Source organism: Bubalus kerabau, chromosome 13, assembly GCF_029407905.1.
Source record: "Bubalus kerabau isolate K-KA32 ecotype Philippines breed swamp buffalo chromosome 13, PCC_UOA_SB_1v2, whole genome shotgun sequence".
Taxonomy (NCBI): domain Eukaryota; kingdom Metazoa; phylum Chordata; class Mammalia; order Artiodactyla; family Bovidae; genus Bubalus; species Bubalus kerabau.
This window is the reverse complement of record NC_073636.1, coordinates 7965216-7991315: the sequence shown is the minus strand read 5'-3', so window position 1 is coordinate 7991315 and position 26100 is coordinate 7965216. Positions and strand designations below refer to the sequence as shown.

Here is a 26100-nt window from a genome sequence, read left to right as displayed (position 1 = left end):
AAACTCAGTAAAGGGCTTAAACAGGATATAATAATAAGATAATTTCTAGGTTTTTTTATGTGTCAAAAATCAATAATTACAAAATAAAGGCACTCAGAATACCTGAAAATTTTTCCACACTTAAAACTGTTGTTATATAATAGGCCTAAGTTTGTACATTTACACTCATTTAACTTAAGTTGTGTTGACATTTAAGCACACAGAAATTAAAATAATGATGTTTAGTTACTAAGTACTACAAATAACAATACGCAATGCTGATGTATGCACGTAACACATGAATTCTCATCCTTGGGTCAACTAACTAGTTAAATATCTATACAGTAGTTCTGTAGAATCGTTACTGTTATTTATCAATAGGCTATCTAACCTTTAAAAGAGTAAGACTGACCTTATATTACAGACAGGAAAAGTATTTATTATCTATATTAAAAACAACTGGATTAATTTCTAAGGCCATCATTCCCACATGAATCTTTATAATTGAGTGGGAAAAAAAAAGGTGAGAAGACAAAAAATAATGTATGAAATGAAATACCACCAGGCAAATGGTTTATCATTTATTCAAGTCACAAAACAAATACTTATTAAATATCTACTGTGCATCAAGCATTATGCTAGATGGCAGGGATATAAAGGAGTTAAGACAGACAACATGGTCCCTATGTTCACAGTAAGTAGTCTTTATAAGGGGATAAACCTTGATCAGATAATTCTATGATTAAGTACATTAAAAACAAACTATTACCAATGCTGTATGAAAGTATTTAATATAGGAACCTGTTTCAGAGCAAGGGTTCAGGGAAGACTTCAGGGAGAATAGAAAGGTTTCAATTTGAGAACTGAAAGCTGAGATGTGAAGATAAAAACAAAATGATAAATAATCAGCAGTGGGAAGGAGCACAGTACATTCCAGAAAAAAAAAGGACAGTGTGGCTAGATGCAGAGACCAAGAAAAAGGGTGATATAATAAGAGGCCAAAAGGAGAAAGGCCAGATCATAGAAGAATTCAGATCATTTTAGGATTTTAGTCTTTAATCTGTATGTGCTGTGTGCTAAGTCACGTCATTCATATCCAACTCTTTGTGACCCTATCCATGGGATTCTCCAGGCAAGAACACTGGAGTGGGTTGCCATTTCCTTCTCCAGGGGATTTTCCCAACCCAGGCATTGAACCCAAGTCTCTTATGTCTCCTGCACTGGCAGGCAAGTTCCTTACCACTAGAGCCACCTGGGAATCCCAGTCTTTAGTCTACTTTTCACTTCTGGAGTGAAAAATATCTGTTTCTAATATAAGCTCTACTTGGGCAACATCTTCACAGGTAATGGAAACTTCACAAATAAATGTTAAAAGAATAACCCTGAGTGATCTTAGTTACCTAAGGCAAAAAGAGATTTCTGTTTTTTAATTAAATTCATTTTAAGATCATGTAAAAAATGGGGGGAAAAATCACCACCCACTGAAAACAAAAGACTTGTACCTAATAAAGTTGAGGTGTTCTGCTCTGAGCTTTCTTCTGCTTCTATAGATTATTTTACTTTTAAAGCATAGTGCTCAAATTGAAAATATTAAAAGGAATCAATATCAAAAGACTATAATAGGAAACATACCTTTCCAATTTTTATAACCCTACTAAATTCAATCCTGTTATAAATATGTTTCTAACTACTCAGTCATTTTAAATTGTGGCCTGTCTTCCAAACAACATTAAATATTTAATAAAAATAATGCGATTAATATAGTTTTAAAATCTGTAGCAAAGCCCACCTCATCATAGTTACTAAAACTTTTAAATCTGTTTTACCACATGGTCCCTTACCCCGTCCATCTGATTTTCAGCAACATAATTATATTCTTATTTCCTCATTTCTGGTGATTAATAAATACTGACATTCAAGAAATAGTTATTGCTAATTTACTAAGCATAGCAATACAGGGCTCTGCACTGGAACTGAAACATGACTAAGATACTCTTTCTTTGATGATTTTTGAATATCAACAGTCAACTTGGGACATAGGTAAAATATGACAAAATTCAAAACATTGAAATAAGATCTCAATGTGACAGAGAGACTCAGGAATTTGGACTTAACTTTTATTTCTTTGGTCAGCCATCACCTCTTACAGAAATAACATATTTTTTGGTTTGCTGTCACCTCTTAAAAATCATTCAAAAGTAGAAGTGAGTTAAAGAGAGCAAATAAGGCTGAACTTCTAAGTTAATCAAAAGAAACAAACACACATGCCTCCAGTAAACCCACAAATCTCAAAATATTTCTATATACCTCAAAAAATGGAAATTCAGACTTACAAAGACTTCACAGTTCAGGTATTTTCTAGTTAAATGTTTTCAAATGACCTATAAATCAGATTTGAATATTACATATAAGATATGAAATATCAAGTTTCTAAATGACCCTTTTACCATTTTGTCATACCTGAATAAAATAATTTTATAGTTTCCATCTAACTCATCTTCATTATTTTAGTTTTCATCCCTGTTTCATATAAACATTAAAAGTAATGATTCACAATCCCCCTATAACTATAGCTATTTTCCCTAAGGGCAACCAGTAAGAGACAATTAGCCTAAGCATGGCAAAATCATGTTTCTCTGACTGGTATTCTAGTAGAACTTTAGCAAAGAAAGTAGCACAAGAGAACAGAACACACACCAGTTAAACCTGGGAACTGAACTTTTGTCCCTACAAAGAAGCAATGCCATCCTTCTATTATATCATATCCACCCATCCATTCATATATCTTTGTCTTTCTACTATATCCTAGGACTACAGTTTAGTAATTGTATGTATTGTACAGATACTAACTTTAAATGAGGCATTCCCATTTACCATATGCAGCAACAGAAGGACTAAAGAGAAAGATTCAAAGAGAAAGAACCTTTGGTTCCTTTCATAGGATTTCAGAAAACCAATGCAATCTGAAAACAGGCAAATAAAAGGAAACAGCACTTATTTGCCTTTTCTGTATAAACTGTACTGCCTGAAAACAAAAAAGTTGACACGGAAAAATTCTTTATAGAAGTCCAACTAATAAACAAGGAGGAATGATAAAATTGGAATAACACTATTTTGCAACCCCTAATAAAATAATGGATCAGTCATCAATGGCTGCTAAATTCAGTAGGCAAAAAGTTGATAGGGAACATTACAAAGAATGGATTAGGCAGACAATATCTGAACCTAGTGATCAGTCTTAATCACCACAGAGAGCAATAACCAGACATTATGCAAAAAAGAATGCATAATAATCTATAAAGTAATCTTTCCAAAAAATAAAACTCAAGTCTGACCAAGCCTCTGGATTTAACTACCAGCTCGTAAGAAACACAGGGGGACAGAGGAACATGCTAAATGACACAACAAAGATGCACTGAGTAAAATCCAAAATTTCACATTCTATAAGACAAATAGCCTACTTTATTCAATGGATAAATTGCAAGAGGCAAAAGGACAGAAAGGGAAGAAACTACAGATTAAAAGAGACTTAAGAAATATATCAATTAAATGCAGTATGTGAAACTTGTTTAGATCTTGACTCAAGCAAACCAACCATACAAGAAAGCAAAACTATGAGATAATGAGAAAAATGTGAATACTAATTGGACATTTAATTAAAGATTTCTTAATTTTCAGGTGCAGTAGTAGTGTGGTTATATTAAAATAACAAAAATGTGCCCTTACCTTTTAGAGATGGATGCACAGGCATACATACATGTATTTACAGATAAAGTTGGTAAGATATACAGGAATTGCTCCAAAATAGTCTGGGAGAAATGTCCAGGGAACACTGATATACATGACATAAAACTAATCATTATTAACTGTTGAAACTGGATGGTGGGCACATAAAGGTTCATTATACTACTCTATTTTTATATATCTTTTTAAATGCTCATTTTATTTTTTTTAATTTTTTTAATATAAATTTATTTATTTTAATTGGAAGCTAATTACTTTACAATATTGTATTGGTTTTGCCATACATCAACATAAATCCACCACGGGTGTACATGTGTTCCCCATCCTGAACCCCCCTCCCACCTCCCTCCCCATGCCATCCCTCTGAGTCATCCCAGTGCACCAGCCCCGAGCATCCTGTATCATGCACCAAACCTGGACTGGCTGGCAATTTGTTTCATATATGATATTATACATGTTTCAATGCCATTCTCCCAAATCATCCCACCCTCTCCCTCTCCCACAGAGTCCAAAAGAGTGTAAAAGAATACATTTGAATCAGTTCTAATGAGGTGGATGAAACTGGAGCCTATTATACAGAGTGAAGTAAATGCTCATTTTAAAGTCTGAAAAAAAAAGCATTGTCCTTTGTAGACTGTTAACCTCTGAGGCATTCTTATGTAACATACTAACTGAGCCCACCTAGGCATAAGGCACTATTACAGGTGCTAGAGAAATAGTATAATAGGAGAAACAAGTATTTTAAAATTTCCTACAACAGAGCAACTGACAAATGAAACAGAATTATTACATAATTGCTAACCAGAGGAAGAAGTAATCAGAAGCATATAATTTCAGAGATTTACTAATAGTAGTTGACAAATATAACTACGAATAATAAGCAAATGGGTTTTGGGGTATCAGTCTTTTGGGTAATCTCCCATTCTTTCTTCTATGGGTCCCTGCTGCTGCTAAGTCGCTTCAGTCATGTCCGACTGTGTGGGACCCCATGGACAGCAGCCCACCAGCCTCCTCTGTCCACAGGATTCTCTAGGCAAGAATACTGGAGTGGGTTGCCATTTCCTTCTTCGTCTATGGGTCCCTGGCTTTCTGATATTATCAAACTAGTAAGTCAAAGTAAAAAATATCATCTACTTGCTTCTTTCTTTCTGCAGAAACAATGATTTTATATTATTTGGCAATTTTTGGTTTCCTTTTGTTAAGACAGCTTAAAATTACAACAAATACATTTGGACACTCTCCTCATTTTTATTTAAATGTCTATTAAATATTACTAAAATATATTACTAAATATTACTAAAAATATAAATATATTACAATAAAATAATAAGAAGCATTTAATTAAAGGGAAACTGAACAAAATTAAGAAAAAAAATTTTAAACAATAGCTTGAGAACATTCCATGTAATCATGGACATCAAGGCCAAAATGGTCTTCCATAAAAACACAGATAATAAACAATAAACTATTAAACTTAAAATTAGAATATTATGCTTATGCTAGCCCAACAAATAGTATTCCTTTCCTACAAATCAGAAACTAAATGACATAGACTCATAAACAAATGTCTTTTAAAACTTAGTTTGAAATCTTATACTTAAAAGGTTAAATTATTATAAATACCAATACCTACTTATATATTAATACATACCCATTTACAAGCAGTGGCTTAAACACTCAAAAATAAAATATAAAAATATTACTATATAATTGTCCTTTATCATTTTTCAAAGATTTATATTTTTATAGGATCTTTCAAACTAATAAAATACCAAAACTCTCTTGACTAATATTTCAGTATAATTGAGCACTGGATAGGTAACACTGGAAGAAACCACAATGAAAGATATATATAATGCAGAGAAATTAACAGATATTATTCCATTTCATGAAAAAGAGAAGAGACCAGTCACCAATTTCTGGGTCACAATACAGTAACATTAAATGGAAATACAACATTGTTTAATAGAAATACAATTTTGATAACACCACCTAGTTCCTCATGAAAAACATTCACATTCAAAAAACTTGAAGAAAAAAATGAAATATAGACAGCAGTTGTAAATCACTTATAGAGCTCATATTGGGAGAAATGATTAAATAATAGGCTCTTGTTAGGGAAGAACAATGTGAGATGTTATTCAATGTATCTTTTCTGATTGGGGGAAATATTTTGGTCTGTGGTATCTCTGAAAATACCCAACTCTTGAGTTCTCTAACAACCCAGTTCAACCCAAAGTCTCTCATGATGAATATTCAAATAGAAGCAACCAACATAAAGGCCAAGCCTCTACACAGATGTGAGCAGACCCAAAACTGGGCAGTGTAGCCTGCGTATCACTATTGCTTTTTCAATTATTCTGGCAGCAACAGAAATCTACCTGTTTCAGGATGCAAAATTTGTTTAAATAGATCATCATCCTTAGAAAATGACCACCTACAACAGCAATGAAGAAAGAAAATCAGATAAATGAAGCACAAGTAAAAGAGAGATTCACCTGTCACAAAAAGTGGAGCTTAAGTATTCACTATCAGTTTCTCATAAACAAAAGAATAACTGAAACCAAAACATGAAGAGGCACATGGCCCTAGTTCAGAGAAGGCCCAGAAATCTGTCCTTCTGATCTATATACTTTTCTTTACACAGCACTGTCTTCTCTCAATGATATCTTAATTCAACCATTATTAAAACAACTGCATTTGCTGAAGACACTGGGCAAGCAGGTCAGATGTGTACATCTCAATCAGCTTGTTCAGTGACCCCAAAAGAACCTGGGGTACAGCCACTACCTCATTTGCCCAAGGTCACACATGTTTCCAGGCAGAGTAAGCTCCAAAGGAGCCCAGAGGCTTTGCCTTCCTAGAAAAACACAATTCTCTCTAAAGCCCAAACACGGAGGTAAACGTTTTCTCTGCACAGACACCAAAGGCTAATTTGGCTGCTATTTCCCACAGATTTTGCCCATAGGAATTCCATGTTAATCTTCTTGATCTGGGTCCATAGAATACTCTATAATTCCCTGTCTGGAGCCACTAGGGAAGCCCCAATCTAAGACCACAATCTATGAAATTAGAAGGTTCTAAGTCCCTTTCATAAAATCAGCTTTCATTCTCAATATTTATATATCCTTAAAAAACACCATTTCTTCTTAAATTTCACATTCAGACTATTAACACCAATGAGTACTCATTCAGAGATAATATGTTAAACATCCATTAAATCTCTTATGCTTTTGTAGAACTGTTTCCATATACCTTTCTAATACTTAATAGTTCATTTATATTCTAAAACATATATTTCCCTGAAACAATCTAGACTCTCATTAGATCATAAAAACTTTAAGAGTGAGTTAACTTTGTCATACAAATACTTTACAAGTAAACATAACATATCATACAACATATAAACTCTTCTCTAAAATTACATGAAATGTTATTTGGTTTTTCTCTGTTCTTCCTAATACACTCTTTCAACTGTATCCAATTCTTAAAATAACTTTACAAATGAACCTAATCAAAACAAACCCAACAGGCCTTCCCACCAAAGCAACATATCCCTAATACCATTTGTTCCAAACACTACTGTAGAATACATTTTTTGAAGTAACTATAAAAAAGTACCACATAAATGTGGTATATTTCCAAACATGAATTACGTTAATACAATTTCTTTAAGTTTAAATAACACAGGGTAGATTGCTAAAAACAATTAAATGACAACCAGTTATTTCATATAGCAAAAATGACATCTCTTTATTAAGTGCCAGTTATTCCATTCTATCACCAATTGTCCTGCAGAGGTCATAAACAAATAGGAATGGTATCTACCTGAAAAAATGTTCTGAGAAACTTACCATCATTTTGGCTCTTGCCCTTCATCTCCTCTTTCCACGATGGGATGGTGTTCAGGGGAACATAGTCCCTTATGTATTCTTTGCGTCTCTCCTCTATGGTCATCTTCAATAAACGTTCTTGCAAAATAAAAGCAGAATCTCCATTTGTATTTAACTTTTAAGTTCAGGAATTATTTTATAATTTAAATATTAACCATGTTAAATTAACCAAGAGTTGATGCGGGCTTGAAGAATACCAAAATACAAATCTAGTGACTCCATATTTGAATGGAGTCAAATTAACACTCAGCAGGCAAAAAAAAGATCAAAGCCTGATGAGGAAAACATTCTTGTGACAGTCCAGAAAGAAGCTCTTTCAGACATCTACTGACAGTCCACTATGTGCCAAATGATACATTTATACACTGCAGGTACAAAGGTGACCTTAACTCTGGAGGAGTTCATAAGACAAAAGGGGAAACAGGTAAGATAAAAAAATAATAGCTACATAAATAAAATAAAAAATCCTAAGACAAATACATACAAATGCTAAAAGCACAATAAAAGCAACCACCAAGATATTCCTTAATTCTATGATGCCATCAACAATAAAAATGTCCTTTCAATTTAATAATACCTTTGTGGAGGTGTTATAAATAATACTTTATAAGTCTTGATTATAACAGTATAACACTTTTTAAACACTTAGAATTAACAACAGCTGATGTCATTTATGAAGAACTCACTGTGTGCCAGGACCTTCACATGTATACTTTAATTAAAATAATCTTTCCAACACTCAGAAAAACTGATGGTATAATTATCCTGATTTTGCAGATGGGGAAATGAAGCACATCAAAGTTCAGCGGTTTGTTCAAATCAAGAGAGCTTTCCATTAAAATCCACATAGATATCTCCATCAACAACTATAGCCTACACCATTAGCCACTATACAGTACTACCGTCTCAAGGAAAGCTCCCCAAGAGGTGACTGCAGCACGCCAGGCTTCCCTACGCCAGGCTTCCCTGTCCATCACCAACTCCAGGAACTTGCTCAAACTCCATGTGTATTGAATCAGTGATGCCATCCAACCATTTCATCCTGTCATCCCCTTCTCCTCCTCCTTTCAATCTTTCCCAGCATCAGCATCTTTTCAAATGAGTTGGTTCTTCACATCAGGTGGCCAAAGTATTGGAGCTTCAGCATCATATCTTCCAATGAATATTCAGGACTGATCTCCTTTAGGATGGACTGGCTTGAGCTCCTTGCAGTCCAACGGACTCTTAAGAGTCTTCTCCAACACTACATTCAAAAGCACCAGTTCTTCAGCACTTAGCTTTCTTTATAGTCCAACTCTCACATCCATACATGACTACTGGAAAAAACATAGCTTTGACTAGATGGATCTTTGTTGGCAAAGTAATGCCTCTGCTTTTTAGTATGCTGTCTTGGTTGGTCATAGCTTTTCTTCAAAGGCACAAGCGTCTTTTATTTCATGGCTGCAGTCACCATCTGCAGTGATTCTGGAACCCAAGAAAATAGTCTGTCACTGTTTCCATTGTTTCCCTATCTATTTATCACGAAGTGATCGGACTGGATGCCATGATCTTAGTTTCTTCAATGTTGAGTTTTAAGGCAACTTTTTCTCTCCTCTTTCACTTTCATCAAGAGGCTCTTTAGTTCTTCTTTGCTTTCTGCCAGAAGAGTGGTGTAATCTGCACATCTGAGGTTATTGATATTACTCCCAGAAATCTTGATTCCAGCTTGTGCTTCATCAGGACATCCCGCCATTTCACATGATGTACTCTGCATATAAGTTCAATAAGCAGGGTGACAATATACACCCTTAACATACTCCTTTCCCAATTTGGAGCCAGTCTGTTGTTCCATATCCAGTTCTAACTGTTGCTTTTTGACCTGCATACAGATTTCTCAGGAGGCAAGTCAGGTGATCTGGTATTCCCATCTCTTTCAGAATTTTCCATAGTTTGTTGTGATCCACACAGTCAAAGGCTTTAGCATAGTCAATAAAGCAGAAGTAGATGTTTTTCTGGAATTCTTTTGCTTTTTCGATGATCCAACAGATGTTAACAATTTGTCCTCTGCCTTTTCTAAATCCAGCCTGAACATCTGGAAGTTCTCAGTTGACATACTGTTGAAGCCTAGCTTAGAGAATTCTGAGCTTTGAATAAATTATTCAAGAATAATTTAATGAAGATATTAATACAAGGAGGAAAATGGCCACAAATTTGAAAAGTAACTGGAAACATAAAACAAAAATGCACAGAAATCTCTATACCATGCCAAGCAGTTTAATCTTACCCTAAAAACTGTTTTGGGTTGTTGTTGTTGTTTAGTTGCTAAGTGTGTCCAACTCTTTAAAACCCCATAGCCTGTAGCCCACCAGGCTTCTCTGTCCTTGAGATTTCCCAGGCAAGAATACTGGAGTGGGTTGCCATTTCCTTCTCCAAGGGATCTTCCCCACCCAGGGATCAAACCTACATCTCTCACATTGGCAGGCAGATTCTTTACTGCTGAGCTACCAAGGAAGCCCTTATCCTACAAACTATACCACTAATATACAAAGTTGATTATGCACATCCTAGATGGTGCATAAAATGATCTACTAGGATACAGGAGGAAAAATAATGTAAAAATTCTGTTTGAATCTAAGGGAGTAACAAGTTAAAATTTAATAATATTAAATGTATAAACTGACACTGGCATCCTCACTCATTTTGTTATGTCAGCTGTCATGTATCATGTACTTTACCAAAGGTCTCCATGATGTAGAGCTACTGATAGTCATACTCACACTCTCAATTCTCTTTCAGCATACTATGAAGTACAGTAGTTTAGGTAAGTGGTTTTAAGGATAGTATCTCATTTTAGGTAATCTAACCCTAATAAAATAATCAATGTAAAAGATTCTTTCATAGAAATAAACTGAAAAAAGTGTTTATGTAAGCACAAGTGAACAAAAACTGGGGAAGCAACATTCTTCCCTATTCCTAGGACTGGCTTACATGGGATATATTCAATACTACAATACTCCAGAGTCAACACTATATTGAATTTAAGACCACGATACTGGATGCTTGGCGCTGGTGCACTGGGATGACCCAGAGGGATGGAATGGGGAGGGAGGAGGGAGGAGGGTTCAGGATGGGGAACACATGTATACCTGTGGCGGATTCATTTTGATATTTGGCAAAACTAATACAATTATGTAAAGTTTAAAAATAAAATAAAATTAAAAAAAAAAAAAAGACCACTAGGGCATTCAAGTTGAAATCAAGAATCTGGAACTCAGGAGAAAGAAAACCAGCCTAGTGATTTTGGAATTCATAACCTAAAATTCTAGTCCTACAGTAAGTTCATAGGGAAGGATAAGATAGGAAAGCAAACCTCAAGCAAACAACATTTAGGGAGTGGACACAAAGATGGGAAAATAAAATAAAACAGATGTCACTGGGGGTACAAGGTGAATCAGGGTCCCAGTGATATAGAAACCAGCAGAGAAAAGGGTTTTAATGAGAAGAGGGGAAATCTTGTCAATTGCCACAGGATGATCAGGAAGAATGAAAATTAATAAGCCACACATTTTTATCATCTGGGTCAAGAACAACACTGAAAAGAGAACAAAATGGTCAACAGAGCCATCTGGATTCTAACACCAAATCATGCAAATCTATGTGATCCTGGGTAACTTAATCTCTTTGCATCTCTCTTCTTGAGGCAGGCTGGTAGGTATTATTCCCAACGTATAGATGAGACAACTAAGAGAGAGAAGTTGAATAATTTACCTAAAGTTCCACAGCTAGTAAGCAATACAACTAGGATTCAAACCCAGGCAAATAGAGTTCAAAGCTCAAGACAGCTTTGAGTGCAAGCTCAAAGCTTACAATATACTACATCATGAAGTTGTGAGAATTAAATAAGACAATTCAAGTATGTTACTTAAAATAGTGCTGGGCACACAAAAACAGAACTCATATAGTATTTTTATACCAGTACCACCATCATTGTTATTACTGAATGACTTTAGAAACATTAGTTTCCTTAAAGCATAACTGAGATCCAGGAGATGAGGGACTGAGCAAAGTGAGAATAGCAACTCCAAGGGGAACCCTATGGAAGGAAAGCTACCTTAGGGTAGAAAAGACTTTAATTGTTATAGGCTGAGAAGAGGAACCCAAAGACACTGAGAAACTAAACATACCCAAATGAGCATAAATGACAATACAAGATCTCAAAGAATACAGATGATATAGAGCACAAGCAGATGGGTTAACCTTAGAAACCAAGAAAAAAAGTGTTTCCTCTTAAAAAAAAAGGAAGAAAGCGGAAAACAACAGACATGTAAAGAAAGAAAGAGACTATGGAGAATGATGTTAGGGCTGTTCATGTGTTCATGACATGTATTTTCTCCATGAATAAAAAAGGCAATGTCAGACTTCTCTGCTGGTACAGCGGATAGTTATCTGCCTGCCAATGCAGGGGATATGGATTCGATCCCTGGCCCAGGAAGATTCCACATGCCACAGAGCAACTAACCCTGTGTGCCACAATTACTAAGCCCGCACCCCCAGAGCCCATGCTCCGCAACAAGAGAAGCCTCCGCAATGAGAAGCCTGCTCACAGCAACCAAGAGTAGCCCCTACGCTGCAACTAGAGAAAGCATGAGCACAGGAACAAAGACCAATTGCAGCCAAAAAAAAAAAAAAAAAACCCAAGAGAATGTCATCTGTTTAGTATAGGAGGTTGGGGTCTTGGTGAAAAAAGAAGCTTGAAGGAAACAGTAAATATGAAATAATCACAGAGGAATAAAAGTGATGACTGGTGTTTACCAAAGCACAACCATAAAAGCTCAGATCACTAATATGGAAATACTGCAATATCAACAATCAGGATCAAAAATATTACAAAGCAACTTGTACTTTTTAGTATCAGAGTATATATGGGAAAGCAACCTGACCTCTGTCATTCCATTTACTTAAAAACTCAACTATGGACACGAAATAAGACAACAAGATAAAACACTGAGATAATTTAGCTTTCAGTACTTAAAACGATAGCACACATGGAGTGCTTTTGAATTAGGGGGTGCAAACTATTAGATCAACATCATTTATTTAACCTATGTGGACTTGAGAATTCCTTACTTATTTAAACAATGACACATACTGGAGGCCAGAGTCATATATACAGTCTCTTCAGTTTTACACAAAACTTTTCCTTAAGGGATGTTTCAGCTTTGCAATCATACTTACTGTATGATATACTGAGTTAAAATGTGTTTATAGAATGCCTTGACATTTCAATGAGGTAGGTAAGCCTTCCTTTAGATTTAAATAATAGCTACAAAAATACGATAATACCCTCTTCAGTGCAATTCAGAAGAAGGTAATGTATTCCATCCTTAATACTACGATCCTGGAAGTCCTTATCTCCTTCTTGATGGTACAACATAAGATAGACAGAAATTTTATTGAAATATAGTTGATTTAAAATATTATATATACTACATATTCCAAAAATAGATATCCTAATTAAAACACTGACACACTAAAACGTGTTCAAGGCCATAATAACTTTCTCTTTTAACATTCAACTTCATGCAAAAATAGGTTAGTTTTGGACAAGAGAAAAATTTACTTTGTTAAACACCTTCTTTAACTGTGCATTTGCTTCTCTGTTAGGATATATTAATTTGGTAATATTTTCTCCTATTACTACAAGAGAAGAAAAAAATCAAGATATAAAAGTTTCTAAAATTCTTGTTTATCACAGTCTAACAGTGTAGGTGTTAAATGAAGGAACTATTATAACATTGTTACTTTAGGAACATTATTATGGAATAAAGATAGTTCTTCAGTAATTGCTATAATTTCATTAATTATTCATCTATTGAAAACAACCTCCATGTCTTTCACTATTCTGCCTTCATTATTATCAATAATACCCAACCTAATATTTCAAGATTATCAATAAAAATGGGCATAAAAGATTTTTCAAAGCTTACAAGGTAAATTGTTGAAATTCAAATAACTTCTACTGGGAAAACAAAGCAAAATTATTTTCCACTACTTTATATATCAACAGCATTTGTTTTGCAACACCAAAATTCAGTTCTATTTATGTCCATAATCATTAAAATATAATTAAATGGTATACAACCTAGTCTGTCAATATTTAAAGACCCTTTTAATTGGGTCCTTCAGTTATGCTATGTCAATTCTTGCCAGTAGTTAATCTGGAAAAAATAATCCCTATTAATCCCTTTATTCATGCACTGTTTGAAGTAAGCCTTATATTAAAGGATTCTTTTCCCACATTCATTCCCTTTCTTTCATCTGCTGCTTGGCCTTATTTATAAAGACCAGGAGCTGCAATAACAATCCACAGGTTTTAAACATCTATCATCAAGGAAATCAACTTTCACTCTAGTCACTCTTTAATCCTTGCTCTATAAAGAAGGTAAGGTACTAAGGAGAGATTTGCAGTTCTGTCATTCGATATACTAAGTTTAGTATATCTTAGCAGTACCACTGCAAGTACTTTTTACTACATTTCTGTATAATTAGCTAATTTTTTAAAAAGAAAGAAAAAACTGCAGAGACTCTTGGAATATTGCCTAACTGATGCCAAAGAGAAACAAGGAGAAAGGGGGAGAAAAGATAGTTGAGTCGCACATTTAAATGTCTTATCGACCTCAATGCCGCCGTCAACCTAGCTGATGTGGGCAAACTTGGATCTGCACAAAACTCAGCGGTGGGCTCCTTCACTGAGTGACATTAGTCTCACAATCTTACTCGGAGCAACTTCAGACCGTGACGGAATACAGAGGAAAAGCACTGCGGAGAAAAACCCATTTGGACTTCTCCAAAGGCACCTAGCCTCGCGGACCAGACACGCTCGCTTTAGGATTCCCCGGAGATCCAGGTTCCAAAAGTCACACTGCGGCGGGCGCAGGAGGAAAGGCCCTGACTGAATACCCAGAGGCGGGGACACCCGGCCAGCGGAGCACAAGGGAGCGAGGCGACGGGTGACCGGCTGAGGCTCCGCGGGAGCGGGGCAGCATCAGCAGCTGCAGTCCGGCCGTCGGCCGGCGGGCACGTGTCCGCGGGGACACCGGGGCGGGGAATCCCAGAGTGCCGGCTGGGGTCCGGGCACAGGGCGGGGGGCTTGGGGGAGCCCGGCGGAGCCCAGGGGCTGCCGCGCAGAGGTCCGCGCCGGCGGCCCGGCGAAGGTGACCGGGCGCAGCGGGAGGCGGAGAGGGGCGTGCGCCCACACGTGCGCGAGCCGCAGGTGCCCGGGGGCGGCGCGTGCACGCCGGCGTGCGCGCGTGTACACACACGGACCTGCCGGGAAGGCGGCACCGGCTGGGCGGGCGAGAGGCAGGAGCCGGGCGGAGCGCGCCGCGGCACACACAGACCCCTGACCCCCGCCCCCACCCCACCCCGCCGCCCGACCCCCCAGGACTCGACGGCCGGGTTACCTTTCTCCTCTCTCCACACCTTTTTCTTCTTGTTGCTGGGGTACATGTTGCCGTGGGGGTGGCTGGCTTTAAGCTGCAAGTTCCCCAGGCTCACGGGCAAACAGGGTGTGTGTGGAGTGGGAGGGTGGGGAGGGGGCACTCGGGAGGGAAAAAGTGAAAGAGGCTCCGGGTCCTGCGCCGCTCGCCGCTCTCCAGTCGCCGCCCTCCTCCCTCAGCCCGCGCTCGGCTCCGGCTCCCACCCGCCTCAGCCCCACGGCCGCCGCCACAGCAGCACCTCAGAGCCTGTCAACTAGGTCACGCCTCGCGCTAACCTAACACCCGCGCAGGCCCCGCCTCCCAGCCGCTAGCCAGCGCCGCCTCCCATTGGCTGCACCGCCCGCCGCTCTCCGCGTTCCAGCCGCCGCGCGCCCCGACTTCGGCCCCAGGGCGCAGGCGCAGGCGCAGGCCCGGGCCTGACGCCGGAGACGTTGGGGAGCTGGAGGGGGTGGAGCCAGGGCGCGAGGGGGCTGGAGGTGGCTCACGACTGGGGCGTGGCGTGGGGCGGCCACCCGGGAACTCGGAGAAGAGCTGGGCTTCACTCCGGTTTCCCTGCGCAGGGAGAACCCGAGGGCGTGGCCTATGGGGAGGGCCAGGTGCGCCAGGTGACTGCAGACGGGCAATGCTGCCGCAGGGCCTAAAGGTGTACCTGTGGGAGGGATGTCAGTCAGCACTCGCTCGCTCTCATCGCCCCGTCTGGACCGATTTTACCACAGAAACTGAAGAATTCCTCGTAGTGGGCAAATATAACCGAAAGAAGGGAAAGGATTAGGTGATGATTCCAACCATACACTATCAGTTCCTCGACCTTGTAGTAGAAACTACATATTTCACTCGATTCGGTGAAGTCTGGAAGGAACAGAGGTAAAATGAACTACTCAAGAGTTTTAAGACCCGGGGAGGAGTGAGCAGGCAAAACTTTATATAGAAAACTGAAGAACTTGCATCAAAGCAAGTTCAAGTGGGTGTTAATCAAAGTCCGTCATCTTACTTTTCTCTCCGCCAGTTGCTTCAGGTAAAGCTGCTGGTCTAAAGCGTTCTCTTGAATCTGGGCAATGCTAGTCTGCACGTGTTCTGAAAACCCAGTTCTACTGAAGTCCTCCATAAGAGTAGGGTGACCTAGAATTTAGAGGAAATTTGGTAACCCCCTTCCCAAATTTATGGTGTTTCTAAACATCAGACCATCTACAAGGCTGATTTGATGAAAGTGGTGAATCCGCATTTGATAATTGAAGTGCTGTGGCATATGTGCTGTAGGTAAGTCAGATGTGTTGCTGCTAAGTCACTTCAGTCGTGTCCGACTCTTCCCGACCCCATGGACTGCAGCCCACCAGGCTCCTCCGTCCATGGGATTTTCCAGGCAAGAGTACTGGAGTGGGGTGCCATCGCCTTCTCCGCAGATGTGTAAGAGCAAGTAATTATTTGAAACACAGTTTCTTTTAAGAGAAGAGAGGGGGAGGCCCCACTTAGAATTGTCAGGAATGAAATGTTCTGAGTAACAGGACACTCATGAAAATGATTAATAACACAGGTAAATTTTTTTATTGTGACAGTGCTTCTGTTTTTCTCTTAACACTGTGAAACACTAAAAAAATTGAGAGAAATAAGGAAAGCTTCAAGAAGGAAGTGAAATTTGAACTAGTAATAAAAATACTCATTTACTGGCAGTGGAAATAAAAGGTGAACTCTAGTAAAGGGCACATTACCAAGACAGAATCAATAATTGGTAATGAAATAGATTTGGGGAAGAGAATGAGAAAGAGAATATAAGGTTTCATGGTATAATTGAGGAAAACAGCAATATGATTAATAATAAAGTGAACAATACAGAAACAGTTTCAATTTTGTGAGAAAAATATTGAATTCTTGGTTAGAAATACACAATGTTATGTGTTTACAGGAAAGTGCATTATATAGGCACCATCTCTTCTGTTACAACAGAGAAGCTTTTACCACCCCAACCCAGAGCCAGGCATTCCATCTGTGCTTTCTTAGGAATACTACACTATTGATTATCCTTTATCCCATGTTGACTCATAGAACTGGGACCATCCATCAACTTTTAAACTTTCTCAGATCTTTACCATGTTAAAAAAAAAAAAGAAAGAAAGAAAAGAAAAATTCCTCCTGTGATCCCACACCCACTACTACTAACAGAAGCTATAGCTTCTTCCTTTCAAAATATCATGTGTCCATTTTCTTACATCCGCTTTCTGCTCTGCAGTTCACTCAAATCTGGGTTCTGGGTTCTATCCTATAAATCAACAGAAATGGCTATTGCTAAGGTAGTCAATGACTTTCATGTTATATTTAGTGAACACTGTTCAATCTTTTATTAGATCTTTCAGCAGCATTTAACACTATTAACCTCTTATTGCTCCTTATAGTGTTCTTTTCCTTTGATAGACCAGTTGGTAAAGAATTTGCCTGCAATGGAGGACACCCCGGTTCGATTCCTGGGTCAGGAATATCACCTGCAGAAGGGATAGGCTACCTACTCCAGTATTCTTAGGCTTCTCTGTGGCTCAGCGGGTGAAGAATCCGCCTGCAATGTGAGAGACCTGGTTAGATCCCTAGGTTGGGAAGATCCCCTGCAGAAGGGAAAGGCTATCCATTCTAGTATTCTGGCCTGGAGAATTCCATGGACTGGATAGTCTATGGGATCACAAAGAGTCAGAAATGACTGAGCAAGACTTTCACTTAAATTTGAGTTTCCTCCTGTCTGGTCATTCCTTTCAGTTCAGTTCAGTTCAGTCACTCAGTCATGTCCGACTCTTTGTGACCCCATGGACTGCAGCATGCCAGGCTTCCCTGTCCATCACCAACTCCCAGAGTTTACTCAAACTCATGTCCATAGAGTCAGTGATGCCATCCAACCATCTCATCCTCTATTGTCCCCTTCTCCTCCTGCCTTGAATCTTTCCTAGCAACAGGTCTTTTCAAATGACTCGTTTCTTCACATCAGGTGGCCAAAGTATTGGAGTTTCGGCTTCAACATCAGTCCTTCTAATGAATATTCAGGACTGATCTCCTTTAGGATGGACTCGTTGGATCTCCTTGCAGTCCAAGGGACTCTCAAGAGTCTTCTCCAACACCACAGTTCAAAAGCATCAATTTTTCGGTGCTCAGCTTTCTTTATAGTCCAATTCTCACATCCATACATGACTAACAGAAAACCATAGTTTTGACTACATGGACCTTTGTTGGCAAAGTTATGCCTCTGTTTTTTAGTATGCTGTCTAGGTTGGTCATAGCTTTTCTTCCAAGGACCAAGCATCTTTTAATTTCATGTCTGCAGTCAACATCTGCAGTGATTTTGGAGCCCCAAAAAATAAAGTCTCTCGCTCTTTCCATTGTTTCCCCATCTATTTGCCTTGAAGTGGTGAGATCAGATGCCATGATCTTACTTTTCTGAATGTTGAGTTCAAAGCCAAGTTTTTCACTCTCCTCTTTCACTTTCATCAAGAGGTTCTTTAGTTCATCTTCACTTTCTGCTATAAGAGTGGTGTCATTTGCGTATCTGAGGTTATTGATATTTCTCTCAGCAATCTTGATTCCAGCTTGTGCTTCATTCAGCCCAGCATTTCTCATAATGTACTCTGCATGTAAGTTAAATAAGCAAGGTGACAATATACAACCTTGACATACTCCTTTCCCTATTTGGAACCAGTCTGTTGTTCCATGTCCAGTTCTAACTGTTGCTTCCTGACCTGAATACAGATTCCTCAGGAGGCAGGTCAGGTGGTCTGGTATTCCCATCTCTTGAAGAATTTTCCATAGTTTGTTGTGATCCACACAGTCAAAGGCTTTGGCATAGTCAATAAAGCAGAAATAGATGTTTTTCTGGAACTTTCTTGCTTTTCCGATGATCCAGAGGATGTTGTCAATTTGATCTCTGGTTCCTCTGCCTTTTCTAAATCCAGCTTGAACATCTGGAAGCTCATGGTTCACATACTATTGAAGCCTAGCTTGGAGAATTTTGAGCATTACTTTGGTAGCATGTGAGATGAGTGCAATTGTGCAGTAGTTTGAACAGTCTTTAGCATTGCCTTTCTTTGGGATTGGAATAAAAAGAGATCTTTTCTAGTCCTGTGGCCACTGCTGAGTTTTCCAAATTTGCTGGCATATTGAGTGTAGCACCATCTTTTAGGATTTGAAATAGCTCAAGTGGAATTCCATCACCTCCACTATCTTTGTTCGTAGTGATGCTTCCTAAGGCCCACTTGACTTCGTATTCCAAGATGTCTGGCTCTAGGTGAGTGATCACACCATGGTGGTTATCTGGGTAATGAAGATCTTTTGTGTATAGTTCTTCTATGTATTCTCGCCACCTCTTCTTAATATCTTCGTTCCTTTACAGTCTCCTTTTTTGCCCCATCTTTCTTTCAGTCATTACATTTTGGAGTTCATTGACACTCAGAACTAGAACTTCTTATCTCTTTTCACTTTTTACTTTGAATAATTTCATCCTGATATTCATGGCTCCATTTATAACTGTAATTCTCAACTAGGGGCAATTCTGTCTCCCTTGGGGACACAAGCAATGTCTGCAGGCATTTTTGGTTGTCACACCTGAGGGAAGAATGCTACTGGCATTGAGTGAGTATAAACCAAGGCTTCTGCTATGCAACCTATGATGCACAGTATAGTCCCGCACAACAAAGAATGTCAATACTGCTGAGGTTAGGAAATCCTGAGTTACATCAATGACTCCCAAATTTATTATTTCCAGGAAAACTTTCTTCTTGAACTTTAGACCTATACATTCTACCATGTACTGGATCTTAACTTTAAGAGGCAGTGTTACACACTGGTAAAAAGGCATGTGGAGCCAGTTCATCTGAATTCAAATTCTAGGTTTACCCTTATTGACTATGTGACTCTTGGCAAGTTACTCAAGGTCTCTAAACTTTGTGGGGAGGGGGGTTGATCTGTTATATGGAAACGAAAATATAATATCTACCTTATAAGTCTGATGTAAGGATTCAATGAGTCAAAACACAAAGTAACTAGCACATAGTAAATGTGGCAGAGATGCTCACTAATACAATGTCTTCTTTCTTGGTCCATAACAAGACCATATTTTCTAGTCTCCCTTGAAGTTGGTTGGCTTCTCTGATAACTCAGCTGGTAAAGAACCCATCTGCAATGCAGGAGACCCCGGTTCAATTCCTGGGTCAGGAAGATCCCCTACAGATGGGATACGCTACTTACTCCAGTATTCTTGGGCTTCCCTGGTGGCTCAGCTGGTAAAGAATCTGCCTGCAATGTGGGAGACCTGGGTTCAATCCCTGTATTAGATCCCCTAGAGAGTGGAAAGGCTACCTGCTCCAGTATTCTGGCCTGGAGAATTCCACGGACTGTATAGTCCATGGGGTCACAAAGAGTCGACATGACTGAGCGACTTTCACTTTCACTTGAATTTAGTTAGTACATATGACTGCATCCTGGGTCAGTTATGGGACAAAAGTTACCCATGCCACTTCCAGGCCTAACCATCAGACCATCTGTGCACTCATTCATATTCTCTTTCTTTTCCACAGTAATCACAGAAACAGTACCTCAAGAAGGAAGGAACTTAGATCCCTGAGTCACTGCTTGAAGGAGTATCTCTGCTTGTATCACTGCTTGAAGGAGTACCACATCAGGCTATGATGTAAGTAAGAAACTTATGTATTGTGTTAAGGCATTGGTAGTTAGAGGGTCCTTGTTTCAGTATTTAGTTTTAATTATTCTGACAAAATACCATTGAAAAGTGTTCAGTTCAGTTCAGTCACTCAGTCGTGTCCGACTCTTTGCTGCCTCATGGACTGCAGCACGTCAGGCTTCCCTGTCCATCACCAAATCCTGGAGCTTACTAAATATTAATATTTAATATCTCAGAAATATTTGAAATGTACCATGTACCACACTGATCTTTCCCCTACTCTTAGACCTCTTCTAGCATCTTCATCCAGAGAAGGCAATGGCACCCCACTCCAGTACTCTTGCCTAGAAAATCCCATGGATGGAAGAGCCTGGTGGGCTGCTGTCTATGGGGTCGCACAGAGTCGGACACAACTGAAATGACTTAGCAGCAGTAGCAGCAGCATCTTCATATTTTTGAATGGCTTCTTCACCCATTTCAGTTGAGCAATATAGAAACCTAAACACCATCCCTGGTACCTCTTTAAACTTTTCTCTCATTTCAAATGAATAGCTATACTTCTCAGTTTTATTTCCTGTACTACTGTTCTTGAATTACTCACCCTTCCAATAGCACTGCAGTAAGCTCAGTCTGAATAAAAGGCTTCCTTACTGTCTGTCCCCCTGTCGACTTTTGCCTCTCTTCTGTCTGTTCGATGCCCTGCATCTAGAGTTATCTAATGTGATCAAGTCATTTCACTGCTGTAGCTCATTAAGTGACTTTCTGATGGTCTTAATTATAGATTGAATTGAGTTTCCCCCAAAATTCATATGTTGAAACTGTAGCCCACGATATGGTTATATCTGGATATAGGGTCTTTTGGAAGTCATTAGGGTTAAATGAGGTCATAAAGGTGGAGCTCTAATCCAGTAGGACTGTGACCTTAAAAAAAGAGGAAGAATTCACACGCTCTCTCTCTCTCTCTCTCTCTTCCCCCTTCCCCCTAACTCCACCATCCTGACTCCACTGTCCCCCATCATGTAAAGACAAAGTGAGGAGGCAGCTATCTGCAAGCCAGAAAGAGAGCCTTCACAAGAAGCAGATGACGCTGTACCCTGATCATAGACTTCCAGCTTCTAGAACTGTTAGAAAATTGATTTCTGTTGTTCAAGCCACTCAGTATTTTGTCTTGGCCACCCAAGCTGACTAAAACCATCATTATTAAAACTGAATCATTTAGGAGTGACCCTCACTGCCAATCCTGCTTTATCTTATGCCATGCTTCACCCTGCCACCCATCTCTGATTCCAACTGTAGCAGCCCTGAGAGCTTTTCAGCTCCTTGAACAAATCTTATTCTCACCACATGGCCTTTTCACATGTTTATCACTATACCTAGGACATGTCATGTTTAGCCAACCCATTCTTGTTCTTCAGAGTATAGCTGGCAAAATTCTCTCCCTGGCAAAGCCTTTGGTGATTCTGACCCCCACCTGACCTCTTCACACAGTTTCCCCTTATATGTCATCAGTACTCATTCATTTTCCTGTAAGACACTTTTCACAGGTTTTTTGAGATTATTTTATTAATACTTATCTTTTACTCTAGACTTAACAAACTCTCTGAGGACAGGAAATATATCTTGTTGCTCACCATTCACAGAAAATGCCCAACACCTGGCACATAATAAAGGTTTACTGAATGAATGAACTGTAAAGAAGCATCTGTAAAGAAATGTTAGCAAAATTAAGGAAGAGTACATGAGACCAAAATGGGAGACCCTAATTTTAATGTGAAGACCAAGAGAGGAGCTAACAAATAAAATTATTGTGAACACCTCAAAGAGTGTCACCATTCATCTTTAGCATATGGCAGATTTTCAACACGTGAATGAATGAGCGAGGACGCAGTGGAAGAAGAATGAGAAGTTTATTCAACAGTGTAGAATATTACTTGCAATTCCATTTTCAGAAAAACCAATACTGTATTTTCAAGAAGAGGTTAATGATCAGAAATGTCAGATTTCTCACAGAGATTAAGTAGGATAAGAACTGAGAAAAGATAATTGGGTTTATCGTCTATGTAAATTAGTGAAAATGAAAGCAAATAGTTGAAGAATAAGTGAGAGGCAGCAAGACAGGAGCAGTGATTATAGAGTATTCTTTTGAGATGTTTAGAGGCTAAAAGATAAATAGAGAAGATATTAATAGCAGTAGTAAGGATACTAGAGTCAAAAGAAAATTTTTCTAGGAGAGATGAAGAGATTTTAAACTAAGAAGAAAATTGATACAAAAAGATTGAAGCAAAAAGAAAAAGAGAGAGACAAAAGGACAAAAAGAAGAACAAATGCTAAATAGATTGAAGTACCAGAGAAAGTAAATGTGGATAGAATCAAAAGTGAGAGAAGTTTGGACATAGAAGGAAGGAAATCGAGGGAAGATAGGTCAAATGGCCATGGTTTGAGTGAAAATAAGAAGCAAAATCATCTGCAGAAAGATGCTGATAATTCTGGATCCAAATGGGGACTGCTAAAAAGATTGTATAAAGAACATTTAATGGATGACATTAAGAGTCTAAATAAATTTTAGAGATTTTTTTTTAAAGCACAGATGTTGCGACAGTTATATTTTGAAGTCCCTTAGTGAAAGGAAAACCCCACTCCAGTACTCTTGCCTGGAAAATCCCATGGACAGAGGAGCCTGGTAGGCTGCAGTCCATGGGGTCGCTAAGACTTTCACTCTTCACTTTCAAGCATTGGAGAAGGAAATGGCAACCCACTCCAGTGTTCTTGCCTTGAGAATCCCAGGGATGGGGGAGCCTGATGGGCTGCCGTCTATGGGGTCGCACAGAGTCGGACATAACTGAAGCGACTTAGCAGCAGCAGCAGCAGTAAAAGGAAAAGATATTAGGGACTCTGGTAGACTAAATAATGATCCCAAAGATTTCTAGGACCTAATCTCTAGAACCTATGAATGTAATTTTATGTAGCAGAAGGAACTTTGCAGATATGACTAAGGATCTTGAGATGAGGAGATTATCCTGTATTTTGGTGGTCCCTAAATGAAATTGCAAGTGTCCTAAGAGGGATACAGAGGAAGATTAAACCACAGAAGAGGAGAAAGCAAAGTAATGGTTGTACAGAGATTGGAGTGGTATAGCCACCAACTGAGAAATGTGGGCAGCCACTAAAACCTGGATAATTCCAGACAAAGAATGGATTCTCCCCTGAACAAACTAGCTCTGCTCTCTCTTTTTCTTAAACACTTTTTTTTTTTAATTTATTTGGCCACACCGGGTCTTCTTTGCAACATGTGGGATCTACTTCCCTGATCAGGGATCAAACCCAGGTCCCCTGCATTGGGAGCTGGATATCTTATCCACTGGACCACCAGGGAAGTCCCTAGCTCTGCTCTTAATTTTGGTCCTGTAAGAATCCTTTTGGACTCCTGAGCTCCAGAACTGTAAAAGAATAAATTTCTGGGGTTTTTGTAGTATTTGTCACAACAGCAGTGACAATAAAGGGAGTAAAGTAAACCTGAAAATTCAAGGCAATAAATACATCTGTTTCTGAAGTAATTATCTGAACACACTGTAAAAGTTGGGTATATTTTAGGTATGATTCCTCTACTGGCTCCTTTCTTTGGATAATGTTAATATTGCTATACTTTTACCTAAATACTCAGGCTTCCCTGATAGCTCAGTTGGTAAAAGAATCCACCTGCGATGCGGGAGACACTGGTTCAATTCCTGGGTCAGGAAGATCCACTGGAGAAGAATACTCCAAAATTCTTGGACTTCCTTTGTAGCTCAGCTGGTAAAGAATCTGCCTGCAGTGTGGAGACCTGGGTTTGATCCCTGGATTGGGAAGATCCCCTGAAAAAGGGAAAGGCTACCAGCTCCAGTTTTCTGGACTGGAGATTTCCATGGATTGTATAGTCCCTGGAGTCACAAACAGCCGGACACAACTGAGTGACTTTCACGACCTAAATGCTCATTTTAATATCTGGTCCTAGGCTTGAGGGTATTCATTTGTGAAATGCCCATATATTTTAAGATAGTAAATAAGGCATTTTAAAACACCTTCTATAAAAATGTCTAATGAAACACTCTTTTTAAAATGTAATTGATTGAAATTTGACTTGGTCCCAGTGAAATGTCAGCAGTTCCTTACTTCAACAGAGAAGAAACATTTTCACCAAGATGGGGACAACATAGTTGTCCCTATGTTTCTTGTCCACTGTACCCTTGGGATGTTAGATTAAAGGATGATGTCAGGTTAGTTCATGTGCTTAGTTGTGCTTTCCCATAATCGCAGCTTGCACCTCTGGAGGTAACATAAAAACAAAAACTTCCAGCAACTCTGAAAAGAGTTGAGAGAGCAACTCCTACCTATTTCAAGCCTACCACTTATCTCTCACCAGAGAAGTAGCAAACTAGATATGGTTCCTTACCCACAGCCTGCTCTGTCCATCAGCTGCCATCATTCCAGGTTGAAAGGAAATTCCTGGCAGCTCATTGGCCCAAGAGTAAGGAAATTGTTGCTTAGCAACCAAGTCCTGACCCCTACAGGCCTGAAAAGAGGAAGCTTGTGGGCTGGCCACCTAGTTCTGCCTGTGTTACAGTAAGAAGGAGCTACTTAGAAGAAGATGAAGCCCTTGTTCCTGCTAATAGAGATATTGATAATTCTTGGGGTCACAATTAAAAGTAAGTTTTTCTGTCCTTATGGTTCTCTATGAGGGTCTTAGCACTAAGAGTGGAATCTGATTAGAAAATTGTAAATAACTTCACAATATTTCTAAGTAACACAATTTTTAGATAAGTACTTTAAAATATGCAATAAGGATAGATAGCAATGATACTCTCATTTAAGACAGTACCTGGGAAGGATATGTGTATATGTATGTGTGTGTGTGTGTGAAAGAGAGAGAGAGAAAGAGATTAAAAGAGAGAGAAGAGGGGCAGACATTGAGCAAATCTATAAGAAAAGCATTATAGTAATTTTTATAGAGTAAGGATATTTGACACAGGTTGTTGAGTTTTGTTAAATCTAGAATATCATGAAGATCTAGTTCTAGAACTTTAAATGAGAATTATAGACTCAAAGGACTCAAAGAGTTTTAAAGTGCTTTAATTGATATTCTTATAGTCTCTTACAATTTTTCTACAATAACAATTCTACTTTCAAAGTTTCCATAATTCCTAACTAGTTACTATCTTAAAATGGATATTATTTTCCAGTCTTGTTTCTCTGGTCATTTATTGAGTTAATTTTTACCCAGTCCTTACATAATTTGCTCATCATGAATTCAATTTAAGAAATACTTATTTCCGTTTAACCTAGGAGTACAAGGTTTGTATAACATCTGAAAGTTAATTGCTGT

At 38.8% G+C, this 26100-nt stretch overlaps 1 protein-coding gene and 1 long non-coding RNA gene across 7 annotated transcripts in view; one reads left to right on the top strand and one right to left on the bottom strand.

Annotated features, from left to right (window-relative positions):
- Positions 1 to 15365, bottom strand: part of MACROD2 (mono-ADP ribosylhydrolase 2) — a 47208-nt gene extending 31843 nt beyond the window's left edge. Inside the window, exons 1-3 of one of the 5 annotated variants that reach the window (XM_055543453.1) lie at positions 15059 to 15365; positions 7578 to 7694; positions 4422 to 6160 (exon numbers count right to left, since the gene is read on the bottom strand). In XM_055543453.1, the coding sequence (XP_055399428.1) occupies positions 6075 to 6160; positions 7578 to 7694; positions 15059 to 15104 (249 nt within the window). In that variant the 5' untranslated portion in view covers positions 15105 to 15365 and the 3' untranslated portion in view covers positions 4422 to 6074. Of the gene's footprint in view, positions 1 to 4421; positions 6161 to 7577; positions 7695 to 15058 lie in introns of those variants that run through there. The other 4 variants (XR_008701332.1, XR_008701331.1, XR_008701330.1 and 1 more) reach the window with 4 other exon arrangements.
- A 191-nt stretch (positions 15366 to 15556) lies between these two features.
- Positions 15557 to 26100, top strand: part of LOC129625306 (uncharacterized) — a 53086-nt gene continuing 42542 nt past the window's right edge. For both annotated transcript variants that reach the window (XR_008701329.1, XR_008701328.1), the window contains exons 1-2: positions 15557 to 15958; positions 20638 to 20750. This is a non-coding gene — a long non-coding RNA (uncharacterized LOC129625306). The remainder of the gene's footprint in view (positions 15959 to 20637; positions 20751 to 26100) is intronic.